The 13,390-nt window shown below is 35.8% G+C and overlaps 2 protein-coding genes across 7 annotated transcripts in view; one reads left to right on the top strand and one right to left on the bottom strand.

The window, feature by feature from the left end:
• Positions 1 to 5,417, top strand: part of SCAR (wiskott-Aldrich syndrome protein family member 3 SCAR) — a 35,536-nt gene extending 30,119 nt beyond the window's left edge. For all 4 annotated transcript variants that reach the window (XM_033346839.2, XM_033346838.2, XM_033346840.2 and 1 more), the window contains 4 exons: positions 703 to 998; positions 1,209 to 1,519; positions 1,734 to 2,162; positions 2,403 to 5,417. In XM_033346839.2, the coding sequence (XP_033202730.1) occupies positions 703 to 998; positions 1,209 to 1,519; positions 1,734 to 2,162; positions 2,403 to 2,584 (1,218 nt within the window). In that variant the 3' untranslated portion in view covers positions 2,585 to 5,417. The remainder of the gene's footprint in view (positions 1 to 702; positions 999 to 1,208; positions 1,520 to 1,733; positions 2,163 to 2,402) is intronic.
• Positions 5,418 to 5,651: 234 nt separating this feature from the next.
• The window catches only part of LOC117164057 (uncharacterized), a 73,386-nt gene continuing 65,647 nt past the window's right edge, over positions 5,652 to 13,390 (bottom strand). For 2 of the 3 annotated variants that reach the window (XM_033346827.2, XM_076617565.1), the window contains exon 11: positions 5,652 to 12,929. In XM_033346827.2, the coding sequence (XP_033202718.2) occupies positions 11,725 to 12,929 (1,205 nt within the window). In that variant the 3' untranslated portion in view covers positions 5,652 to 11,724. The remainder of the gene's footprint in view (positions 12,930 to 13,390) is intronic. The other variant, XM_076617568.1, reaches the window with a different exon arrangement.

Here is a 13,390-nt window from a genome sequence, read left to right as displayed (position 1 = left end):
TTTACATGCAAGTTTATTGGTTTAAAAACGACGTTCAATCTACGCAGAAGAATCCTTGTCTGGCACCCCTGTTTTTGTAAGACAAATTGTTTGTCAAAGTCGAATAGTTCGTTTCACAACCATGTCACTTTGTCGATCACTTTGTAATGTCATTTTGTGCCAGTCATGCAACTTTTGGATGTACTCAATAGAAGTCTGTCATTATCATTCATCCAGCCATCTTGTAATATCGATACGATGTCTCACGATCTCTGATCATTTCAGGATTATTTTTATTTTTGATTTGTCATATTTCACGTTGTAGGAAATAAAATTGTGGACACGTTAGAAGTAGCTTCTGAAACCTTCAATCGAAATGTATAAAAACATTCAATCTGAAATGTTTAATACAATATACAGTAAACTTTCTTTTATCTGCCTTCGCTTTAATCGATCATATTTTCTTCGTAAAGAAAATCACTAGTTTTATTTCCTACAAATCTTCTCATGTCCAGTGGTTGATCCTGTTTTTTCTAAAAATTCGAAACAAACTTGAAAGTATGCTAGTAGATTATAAAATATCTTCCATAACTTAAGCGTACAATAAAACAAATACTGGATCAAGCATTGAGTCATATTTGATTGATAAATTAAGCTTGTCTTGCACTTTTGCTGTTACTCTGCAATAAGGCAGCCATTTAATATAGAATTTTTACCGTACAGCCTCATAGGCCTCGGAACGAGGGTGGTGGTGGTGGCGGTGGCAGGCATAAGAAGCGTATAAGGCAACCGCATAATACGAGAGAAAGGCAAAGACAGTTAGCCGTTGGTCATGGCGAGTACATTATGCCAACGCAAGGTGTTCAATACAGAGCACCTCACAATATACCTGATGAATCGTTACTGGGAATGGTGATGACCGAACCACGGCCACCTAGGCCAAACAGCATTGAACTTAGACGAAGTTATCCACCGGAGGAGCAACATCTGTACAGTCCTCCTTCTTCCGATCATTATAGGTTCGTAATTTTCTACAATGATCGTGAAAAGCGTTTGATCGATGCAACAGTTTGTTTGTCTCCACACATGAAAATCTTTACCGAATGCTTTCTCTTGCTACTTATGATTTTGCTGTGTAGATCATACAATACTGAAATATTACAGCATTATTGAAAAGTGGGATTTCTATATTTCTGAAAATTGATCTTTTCTTCTCTTTTTGAAAACAGGGTGGCAAATTACGTGGCTCAGGGCTATGAAGACAACTTGTACGGCTCACATTATGGCACAGGTCAAGGGCAAGCGGGTAGCGAAACGTACCAGAGTCCTGGTGGTCAAAGTACTCCAAGCAGAAGTGGTAGATCACGACCATCGCAACCACCACCAGCTCCGCCAAGCAATACTTCTAGCAATTCGACACCTACTGTAGCCTCTGCTAACAATACTCCAACACGAGGAAGATCGATGAGTACTGGTAGAGATACCCTACCACCACCACCTCCGCCTCCTGGTGAAACCATGTCCTCTCCTCCTATGAATGGTAATTACGTTAATATTTATATTCAACGAGTATACCGTCACTTCGAAAAAGAGTCAAAATTTTGGAAGAGTATCTTCAAGTTTCATTTAATGGGTTTGAGGTTGAAATTAAGTTTTAGATTGGAGACATTTAAACTTTCATTAGAGAGTACGAGATCCAAACATTTATTTCTATTAAGTTGTTAACTAATTATTTTATTAATTATTTATTTCAGGTTCAATACCGTCACATCTACTGAATAGGAACGGAAGTCGCTCGAATAGTCCGCTACCCAGTCATCACTCTACGCCTACTCCTCCAAATCATTCGACACAAATAGGAACAGATGAGACCGACCCTGCTCCGCAAGACTTGCCACCTCCACCTCCGACTCCTGATCCCACACCACCTAGACCTATTTCTCCACCGTGTAATATTCCACCTCCACCTCCACCACCTCCGCCACCGCCTGTTGTTAACGGACCATCGCCCCCTGTGCCATTGACCAATGGCGATATTGCTAAAATGATAGCAACTAACCCACCCAAGTTGAAACCCCTGAAACCTTTGAAGAACATCGTGGATGGACAATTGAGGAAGCCTGTTAATCCGAACATCCCCCTTGTCGATCCGCGGAATGATCTACTTAAAGCAATTAGAGATGGTAATTACCTTATTATCATTCGGATAATCAATATTAACTCATTATTACTTGTTCTATATGATAGATTTGTAATAGATATAATTTGTTCTAAATGCTAAATTTATTTAACTTTATTTTAGTTTACTTACAATCTTTCAGTAAAACTTTTACGATATAACGTTACACTTTGAATTTAAAAGGATTAAAGTCAATACAGTTTCTCTGAACATACCACGATTAAAAATCTATTTATTTTTCCAGGAATAAAATTACGTAAAGTAGAGAAGATTGAACAGAAGGAAGTGGAACGTGTGAACGCATTGAACGATGTCGCATCCATATTGGCACGACGCGTTGCTGTCGAGTTCAGCGACAGTGACTCAGCATCGGAGAGCGAATGCGATAGCGAGGGATGGGGCGAGCAGGAAACGAATCTCGCGTGACCCAGCTCACTTCCATCTACCGCAACTGCCTCCTAGAAAAATGGCTGACGATTCTTTCGTTTCGTTCGTTTTCAACGAAAGTTCCAATTCTGTTGCTCGTCGCACAAGCAACACGCTTTGTTTGCGCATAGATGTCGAATAGAAATAACATGATCCGATGATTGATGTAATTGGTGTATAACGAAGAGGCACTGAATTTGAAAGTAGAAACAAAATCAGCGAATTTCGTTGCTCAAGAGAGCATACAAACGCGAATTATTATAAGTAATATCATTAAAAGTATAACTGTGTAGCACTATAACAGTGGTTATTTTTATTATACACCATTTTAGCACCTTTAACAAAAATATTTTCTTTTTTGTCACGAACAAATATTTAATAATTTTTTTTTTTTGTATAAACTAAATAAAAAGAAATTTGTTTTCACGTTAATTACAAGCTCACTTTATAGCATGTATCTATCTGAAGACTATGATAGAAAGAAACATCTAGCTTTTCTCAGACGATTCTAGGAATCGTCAGCCAGAGATCTTTTATTTATTGAAGGAGAGTCTACAAAGTGCATGTAACAAGAGTTTAAGAGTTCGTGTAAATTTAGACTATTTTTGAGGAGCTATATAAAATACACTTTTCCTTTACATACAGACGCTTCCACTTTGTTTTACTGTTACAAATAAAAGTATGAAAGTTTACGAAATATATATAAATGCATGTTTTTTTCGATTCTCCGATTTTTAAGCAGAATTCAACGAACGTACAGCAGATTATCTCGAGTAGTATAAAGGACAGTGAGTAGGAAGAAGATACGCACATGAAACGATTTCCTATCATTGCTCGATGTCGATCATAGAGGAAGTGATTTCTTTCGGACACATTCCATGATAATATCAATACCATATAACGGAATAAATTTGAGTTTTCATTTCAGAGACCCGATCGTCCATGTTGCTACGACTATATGTGTAAGTCCTTACCTAAGACAAGCAACTGTTCTATATGTGTTATAATGCATTGCTCCTGAAGATGTGTATTGTACGTAAACTAAACCAAATTCAAAGCTAATACTTTTGTTCTCCTTTTCGTGTTTAAGCCTGTAAAATACCTGTATCTTAAATGTTTTTGTATGCTTGTCTACTAGATAGGTATATGTATGCGCGCTCTATCACAACGAGAGTAATAAACAGAAGTTTCCCAATTTTTTCTACGTTTTCAAATGATCTTCCATGTCGCGCCCACAATAAAAGCGATATCGCGAGGTATGAAATGTCCTTTTTATCAGCGAGGGGTCGAAAACCAAAATACTCTATTTACTTGTAATATGTAAGGACAATGTAATTACCGAATGAGTGAGAGGATTCATATTTTTTAGCATTTAGCGGAAGAATATAATATACTAATGTTGCAATGAGGATTACAGTTGCCAATTTTAAGCGTAAAAGGGAAAAAATTATTGTGATTTATTTTGCATCGATGTTGGCGAAATATGATGACTATTGGTAAGATATGATATATATGTATACATAAACATTACACACACACATACACACACACATATATATATAGAGATCGTTAAGATTATTGTATAATCTTATACGCTCGAACGATAAGAAGTGTTCAGGAAATTTGTCTTTATTCTTCTAGTTTCCGAACGTTACCTAAATGTTTAAAGAGATAAGAGGAAGTCTTCGTTGTCTAAGAAAGACTGAAGTCAGGAGACGCCTCTTGTTAGTTGGTTAGTTGGTTGAATTAGCACTTTTTCTTTTATTATGTACGAAAGATGTTCGATTGACTCGAACCGCGTGAAAAGTAATTTATATTTACCAATAATTTTCGCCAGCTTTAAAAGAAGCAGCGTTTTATCTTGTATAAAGTGTGCGAGGTTTAGGAGCTAAAGTTGGATGGCTCCACAATAATGTAGCATACAATTCACCGGCAACGATACGTGTACATTCAAATGATTTTAAAATATAGTCAAAACGCCATTATATAATAGAAATAATAATAACAAAAATGATAATAATAATAATAATAATAATAATAGTATTAATAATGTAATGAACAGTCGATCAGTCTGTGCTATGTTTATACACATCTCACACTCACACACACGCACGCGCGCGCGCGCGCACACACACACACACACAAAGATAATATAATTCGTAATATAAATTTATTAAGCGTAAGACTATTAGCCGTAGGTATATACTTTTAGCTACTTCGCCAACTACGACACAGTATTTATGGAGAATTGTTTTGTAACACGACGAAACGATGAGAAAGCGTTTCAGTTGTAAGCTTAAATATCGTGCAACTTTGTATGAATGTATATTATTATGTCGTCGATCGTGCTTTCCGCGATGATGTCGCGTACTACACTATTGCGAAGCTGTTGTACCTAAATAAGATGGTTATTCCAAAGCTTAAATAAGAGAATTATCTTTGTCTTTGTCTGAAAGGAGACATTGAAATCGTACTCTGTGTACCTCTTTTCTGTTGTTTCTACTTACAAATCTCGTAATCGCTCATCACTCTTTGAAATTTGTTTAAAGGTGCAAAGTAAAATGTTAAGCTCTTTATCTCCCCTTCTTGGTTATCGATGAAATGATAAATAACAAATTTCCAGCAACGATAAATAGAAACGTTAGTTTTGCGTATTCCAGACCCATTGCAATAAGAGTGATTTCATTCATCATGTATGATAAACAGTATGTGAAACAGAAACTCAACCACAATAACTTTATGACGATTAAAATTGTACGATGGTATTATTAATAATAATAAATTTGTAGTAAATCTGTACAGAGCCAAATAAATCAAAAACTTTGATAAATCATCGGAGAATCGTTTATTCTGTTGCTCGTTATCCACAATTAAACAGTAGTTAGCTTTTTAACAATGATCTCTCTTATACAAACTTTAGAAATGACTGTTACTTTTGTTCCCTGCTTGTCGCTGGATTCGAACAACTGCATTTCACGTCGATTTTATTGTTTGTTAAAAAATGAAAATTTATTTTTCTCAACTAACAATAAGAGAGGGGGAAAGAGAAAGAGAGGGAGAAACATGATTTTATTTATAAATTAAATCTTTATTTTTACAACACCAAAAACAACAATTGTTAAAAGACGAACTTATTGCTTAAAATTATGACATAAAAGATACACCTGAAAACATGTACATATTTGCAATCAATTAGACCTTACGACACTTTATCGATAAGTGAAATCATACGAATAGTCAAATATAATAAAAATCTCGTATCTATAAACAATTATTAAAAAAACTTGAATTGCTATTTGGGTATATTCAAAAGTTACCACCGTAAGAATATGTAATTTTATTGATCCTCTATGTTTTAAAGTATTTGCTTTTATCAATTATATAAATGTAACAGTCATTATCACAAAATCTCGTAAAATATGAAGTGACGGGCAGGTATAATAAAATTAACATTTTATTTGGAAAATTGAGACATACGCAGATGCGAAAACAGTGGTAGGCATTAGTAGCACCGATAAATAGATGTTGAAACGATAACGTTACGTTTACAGTGACTACACCCGAGCTACATACGTAATTGCTCGTTCAATCATTGAGCAGTCAGTTGCCAACGACAAGAAAAACGTATCATCGATTCGGATAAAAAGAAATTTCTCCAATTTCTCCCACGTTATTACATACTTGACCGCACCAGCTTTTCGATAAATATAGTTTGAAGCACTTTTTGTCACACTCGTTACATTTTCTTTTTTTTTTTTCTTTTCTTTCTTTTGTTATAAAAGGCAAGGAATTGAATGAACAAGAGCGCTTCCTTGCCCCTGTCAATCATTACGACAATATATATAAATCGGTAAGGTTACATATAAATATGGATATCGATCAGCGAGTCAAAACTTCTAAAGATTTTTCATAAAATTATCGATCGTACAGATGCGATCACCGTCTCTCTCTTCCTTCTCTCTTGTCGTATAAATTAGATCATCCCTTTGTTACGTAATATCAGAAGATCGTTGCGCACAGAACGCGATGAATAAGACAAATGTGCGTCTTCTACGATAAGTGATAAACAATAAGTTTAGAAATATACTAAATGTACGATCGAAATAATCGCATTCGTGGCATGTCGTAATACAGACAGGTAAAAGGAACTATCGAAAACTCAGCGGACTAACTTTCGTGGCATTAATACACTATCTTCATTTTTTATTAATTATACTACAAATCGATCGATTCATCGATTATTTGAAACTTTTTTCTCCTCTCTCGGTGCTAGCTAAAATAGTTTCACCGAGTTGTTCGAAGTATCGTAAAATAACAAATAAGTGTCATAATTCATATAGTTGTTTATGACAATAAGAGAACAAAGTACGAACTATCGATTATCAAATTATTATTTTATGTTTGATTAAATTTTAATCATAACGATTAATTTTGTACTACTTTATTTCTGTCATCTATGCTAACAGTATTCAGTCTGTTCAGAGATTATGTCAACTTTCATCATCAATTTTCTTTTCATAATTTAAACGTTTTATTGTACGTACAAAGCGCTACCGTGTGTGTTAAAAACATGTATGGTAAATACGACTTGTCTAATAGGATAAAATAATAATTACATCCAATTTCTTTTATAACTAAAATTAGGACTAAGAGTTCATTAATTATTGCAAAAATATCTATTTATATTGTGAATCTTATAGAGTTTAAACAAATTAAGCTATAAACGATAATTAGAGCGATCTGTTTTAAATAATCTATTCTATATGAATAATTTAGTCGACTTATTAGTTAAGATGAAATTTTTAGGCATTTTAATTCGAATCGAAATGGCTAGATTTGTTGTTCGCCGAGGCAGTTCTCAGATAGGAGATTGCTCACTGTCACAGTTTCATTTAGTTACTATCAGTGAACTTTTATTTTCGAAGAATTTAGCACAATTAAGGGAATACCAAGTACATAGATACTTAGGTATTCAGGGCAGCATTCCTCCCTGTTTATACCCTTCTTCAATCTAAGCACTTTAACAATTCTCCGCATCTGTTATTATGAAATATCACTTTAAGAAATTTACGTCGTACAAGTTGCTGCTATTTAAACGAAATATTGGTCTGTGAAAATTATTCAAATTGAACTTCTTTTTGTATTGAAATATAGAGTAAAAATTGACACTCATCAGTCAACATCAAGGTCATAATGTTATACTATAAACAATAAATTAGAAAGTACAATACTTTCAGTCACTCTTCGAGGGAAGTTACTAATTCTAGTTCCTATTTATCTCATAAAAAAACATTTTATACAGCGTACAATATGTGAATAAATCTTTCTTTACCTATCAATATCTTTCTTCTAAACCTGATTCTTAAAAAACATTACTCGTTCCTTTTATTGCTATTTTTCAAATGTTGCTGTTAGTTATATATATAAATATATATGTATGTATATTTAGTAATTTCATAAATATATATTGAATTTGTTACATGTACACGGTGAGCATATATTTCTATGAGTAGCTGTTATTGCACAATATGTAGTTACTATATTATACTTTATACAAGTACCCGAGAAAGAATTATATCTTATAAAAATGCGAATAGTTGACTCTTTATATCTTTGTTAAAGAAGATTTTTATTTGCAATTATTATTATTACTATTGAGGTGTGTCTTTTGATTTAATTAACGTGTCATGTAATTAATGATTTATATTAATGTTAAAATGAATGTATATATATATATATGTATATAAACTGATATATTATATTATAAATACGTAGCATCTACATTATTTCGACGAGAGTAATGTAAGTTTGAGATAGATATCTCGTGTGCTAAATATTAGCAGCGATTTATCAAAAGTAGAGTACCTAGTTGTCTCTTTTGCCATAAGGGATACGTGAAAATATATAAGGCAAGAGTTCAATAATTTTACAGTATACATATATCAAATATAACTTTTTCCAAATACTATTTATTTTCAATACAATCGGAATTACTAATATCTACTTAAGTGAAATCACGATTTTCTCGATAGGAAATTTTTTAAGCGATAAGGTTCAAACGTTATAAAATAGAATTTGCAATTATTGTACATTACACATGTATTTGATTGTTAAATTATATAGCTACTATATTTTGCAGCACTAACGATACAATTTAAACGATAACTGCTTATTAGAAGACATAATAAATAAATTTTGCAAGTAAGAAATTCTAACTAGATAAACAAGTGGATATACATATTTATACGTATACGTATCTATGACGTTATCGATGGATATAATTTGAAAAGATATTAATTTCACCGATTGTTTCAAGAGAAAAGTAGCTTTGAAAAAACTTACATTGTTATACGAAACAGTTCAACTTTAGTTTCTTACAAGAATAGTATCATTTCATTAAAGAGATAATTAGATATTTCACTTCTAATCAAATATCATGTACTTAATATTCGTTTGATCATTTTCTGGCAACTTGAATGAAATACGTTTCTTAAAACATACTCTGGTTGTTAATTACGCACATCTGAAAAGTAAAATAAAGCGATGTCCTTAACACAGGTAATCATAATCCAAAACAAAGCGAAATATGTGATATTTCATGATGATATTCTCCGAATGTAATAGATACTACATCAAATTGTAAAAATGATTTTTACAATTTATCTTTGTTAAAATGCGGTATAGCTAGACGAGTAATATCTCAGAGATTTTATCACGCGCATTTGGAAATTCCTCTCACGATGATATTGCAAGAGATTCTATCATTGGCACTACAAATTACGTTTAGGATCCTTTTAATTTGAGATTATGGCCAGCAGAACAAACATTGATCCAGCCATCTCTAATTATTATCGTTGGCATATCTGTTGGAATTAATCACCAGAGTAATTTACAAGGGTTTCGTGTAAATTAATAGTCTCACCGATGAAATTAAAATTTCATCTCTAATCAAGATACATTCGACCATCGTGTATTCGTGACTTTAACGTTGGCACTATTATCGTTTCCCTTGACAGTCCGATTTTGCTACTTTGTTAAGTTTATTTGTCGCAAAAAGAATTTCACCGACGTTACGTGAAAATGTAGAAATTATGTAGGAAATTTCGTAAAAGTAAAACTGGTATCCCGATCTTATCTCGTCGAAAAGATAAAAACGCGAGTTTAGTATTAAACGGAGAGTTCGTCGATGCCACGAAGTTAGTCCATGAGATCAAGATTCTTAGAATGTTTCTTTCCTGCAGACGTTCATTCCTGTTGCCATCGTGATCCGCGCAGGTTACTTTCTTAATTCGAAAGATTATTAATTTATTACGGTCTACGCTTTGGCACAAAGATCGCGTCTGTGGAAACGGTATAGTAATTGGATTTGAGCTCGAGACGATTACTCGGTAGAAATTCTCTATTTTCAGGGACATCGGTCGCTAGTTAGGTTTTACAGACTTTTGAAACTTGGGATTTTTAGAGGATCTTCCACAAGGAGCTATTAAACTGCGAAAATCTCTTCCACAATCTACATTTGCCTTTTTTATATCGTCGATGCGTTCAGCTTGACTCGAGATCCATCAATTCGAAGAGCATCTTCTTGAATCACAATCGAGACAGTCTGACTGCACCGCGGAGAGAGATTTAATCTTTATATATAATATATATGATAAAATTCAAAAAATACAACTGTAACTACATTAAATCGAACGAAAGGACAACAAGATACTTCTCGTCATTACTTTCGAAAACGACGTGTCGAACGTAGAGCGTTTGAATTGTATCTTTTTTACAGATTAGACGAATAATTAGAATTCTCTAATTATAATGCAGCAAGATTTTACGTTAATTTTACGTTAATTTCACATTTTTTCCTGAAACCTGGATGGAAAAGGAAACAAATTTAAAGTTTTCCGAAGAATACAGTGGGTTATGCTACAACGAAGCTAAAATCGCTTTTATCGCTAAAAATCGTCGATATCACAACGAAATGCGTGCTTTTATCAAGGAATTTTCATACCTTAAACTTAAGCTAAGGAGATATTGCTGTTAATCCCTTTCAAATTCAAATGCATATATGTACATAAAAGTTGAATAAATTAATTTTATGCTATTTTTACGCTTTAATGCTTTTGTATTATATCTCTCCTGTTTATATCGTTGTATTAAATGGTAATTATGCTTGAGACTGTGAGTTTGGAATGGACCGTTCCTAGATACGTGTACATACATATTTCAACGATGTATTATGCATGGATGCTAGAACGAATAAAAGCTATGAGAAACCAATTTCGGAATCAATAACGTTCGTTCCAGTATATCCCACTGTAGTTTGATATCGAAATATCGATAGGAACCGTTGTTCTATCAAGATCGCTCGTTGATTCGTTCGACAATCGATATAGTTGCTAATAAACATCTGACAGAATAACAACCAAATCGAGGAGATCTTTATTTTTTGATATATCGAAGCAATCAGAGATAGGTACTCTAAGATCCACGAATAAGATTCGCGAATGAAACTGATACATGTTGATTACAACACGCTCGTTAAGTGTCCACGGAAATGAATGTTCGTCGATCTACGATAAGTAATCGAGCAGACATCGTATGGAAATTACGATATATAGTCCCTGATCTTCGAAATGACGCGTAAACTAACATCTCCAACGATTGTAACGCGTACCCGACGAGCTTTAATCAGAAACTATAAATACACAATTAGATCTATCTGAAAAACTGAATCAAGGCGAGAGTGTTTGGCAACGTATAGTCTAATTTTTTCTACGTTATTTTGTTCGTTGCTTCACACGAAATGTCGTGGAATATCAAGCACCTCGACGTGTCCTCGATTTGGTAAATCATCTTCTCCCGAAAGACCATCCTAATCGGCATCTTTTCACGAAAGACGATTTACTTTCATTCAATTTCCTATCGAATTCCACGAGCTTCCTTCAGCTATTTCTCTCGCAGTTTCGCGACTGCTACGTGTATTTTCCTTTCATCGAACGGTATAAACTCGAAGACGAAGCTCGAAATATTCCTCGCGTCTTGCACGCACGTCTATCGTAGCCTGCAAAAGATCATTCCTACTAATTTAGTAAAAAAAAAAAAAAAAAAATCGCACAAGCGAGTACTTAAGAGCTTCTATTCGGCGTTCATTCCTCCTCGACGCTAATGTCAACGGTTCTAACTCTAGAGGAATCTGTGGGAAGCAGCTGAAGGCGCTCAGGTTCTACACCGAGCATGATGATGCACATGAAACTTTTGCCAGATGCCTGGTCTCTCGGATAGATGGTAACCGGAGCGAACTTATCCACGGTGCCATCCACGTAGGCACGGAGCTTCCTGTAAACCTGCGGAAAGTGCCTCCTGAGTGACACGCCCCTTAGTTTCAGTTGTCTCTGGATGTTGGTGAAACTGATTTCTCGGATTTTCCTGGGTGTGTTCTGGCCGTTATTGCCTGGCAGCGAGGTAAGCACCAGCATCTCCGGGGACTCCATCTCTCGGGTGATGTTGCAGGGAGACGTGGACTGTTGCCTACCCTGCGGCGAGGCGGATGACGAAGACGTGTGATGCCTGTTTGCCGAGTCTAAGTGGATTTTCGCGCATCTGGATACCAACTGTCGTTCCCATTTTACCGCTCCACTGGTTGGCACCTCGCTGACCACGCAAACGGCCACATACAACACCAGCCTCGTATCCGGATTGTACGACTTGCAGAGTCTGATCACCTCGGCGTACAGTTCCGCTCCCATCTCTCTGGCCAGCAAATCCGACCATCGCACGTACGTGGGTTCACCTAAGTCGACGAAACCGTTTGCGATGAATTTCTCCGCCGCTTCCGGACTCGAGAAGAAACACCTGACGGCTCCACGGCCGTGGAACGCGTAGCCACGCTTGGCCAACGCCGAGATGTGTTTCAGCGTGATGGGATCCTCCTTGGCGGAGGATAACACCTGTTTGCAGAGGCTTCCGGCTCGGGAGTGCAAGCAGGTTCTCCGATGACGCTGCCAGTGCGCTCTTCTACACTCCCTCGAGCAATACAGGCAGGTACAATTGTGACAGCTTTTGTAGGTCTTCCTCGCCTCGGCCAAGGTGGCCGAGTTACTGCACTTGTTATTTCGGCAACGAATGATTTTCTCCGCAGCGTTGCCAGCCACCAGGCCATTCGCCTCCTGATTGTTGTCAAAGGAAACTCTTCGGTGACTCAAGGGTACGCCTCTCGACTGTGCCGCAGCCGTTTTCGAGGGCATCGTGTCGCTACCCTCGCTCTTTCGTCGCACGAGCTCACCCACGTAATACGAGGCACGCTCCTCGGAGGCTCCTTGCAGCTGCACGTCCATCACGCTCTTAGCGGACTCTGTGACATTCGCCAATCGTTTCGATCGTCAAAAACTTTAACTAAATTCTAGCGTTCGAACTTGTATCTACGACAATCGTGCTAGGTTTATCGTTTGGGCATTCCTCTTTCTTTCGTTGAAACATACAATTTTGTTAGGAATTCCAATCCCTTTTAAATTACACGTACGAATTTTTCTATTCAAATTTAATCTTACCCACACCCGGTCCACAAGGTCAGCATTTTCCCTCTGAGATTACAAATGATTACTAAGTTTTGGATATCGTTGCAACGAATACCTTGCACGTTTAATCGATATTTCATCCAAAATCTTTTCTGTAACTATAAATTACCCACAATCGTTCCCCTTATGCTCTCAACCACAAACGATAACGGCATGATCGAACGTATTCGAAACAGAATGGAACGTGATAATGTAAAGCCATGTTACGTATACATGAAATGAACGAATATCGTTACCA

Source organism: Bombus vancouverensis, chromosome 3, assembly GCF_051014615.1.
Source record: "Bombus vancouverensis nearcticus chromosome 3, iyBomVanc1_principal, whole genome shotgun sequence".
Taxonomy (NCBI): Eukaryota; Metazoa; Arthropoda; class Insecta; order Hymenoptera; family Apidae; genus Bombus; species Bombus vancouverensis.
Note: the sequence above shows the minus strand (reverse complement) of the source record. Positions and strands in the feature narration are given on the sequence as shown.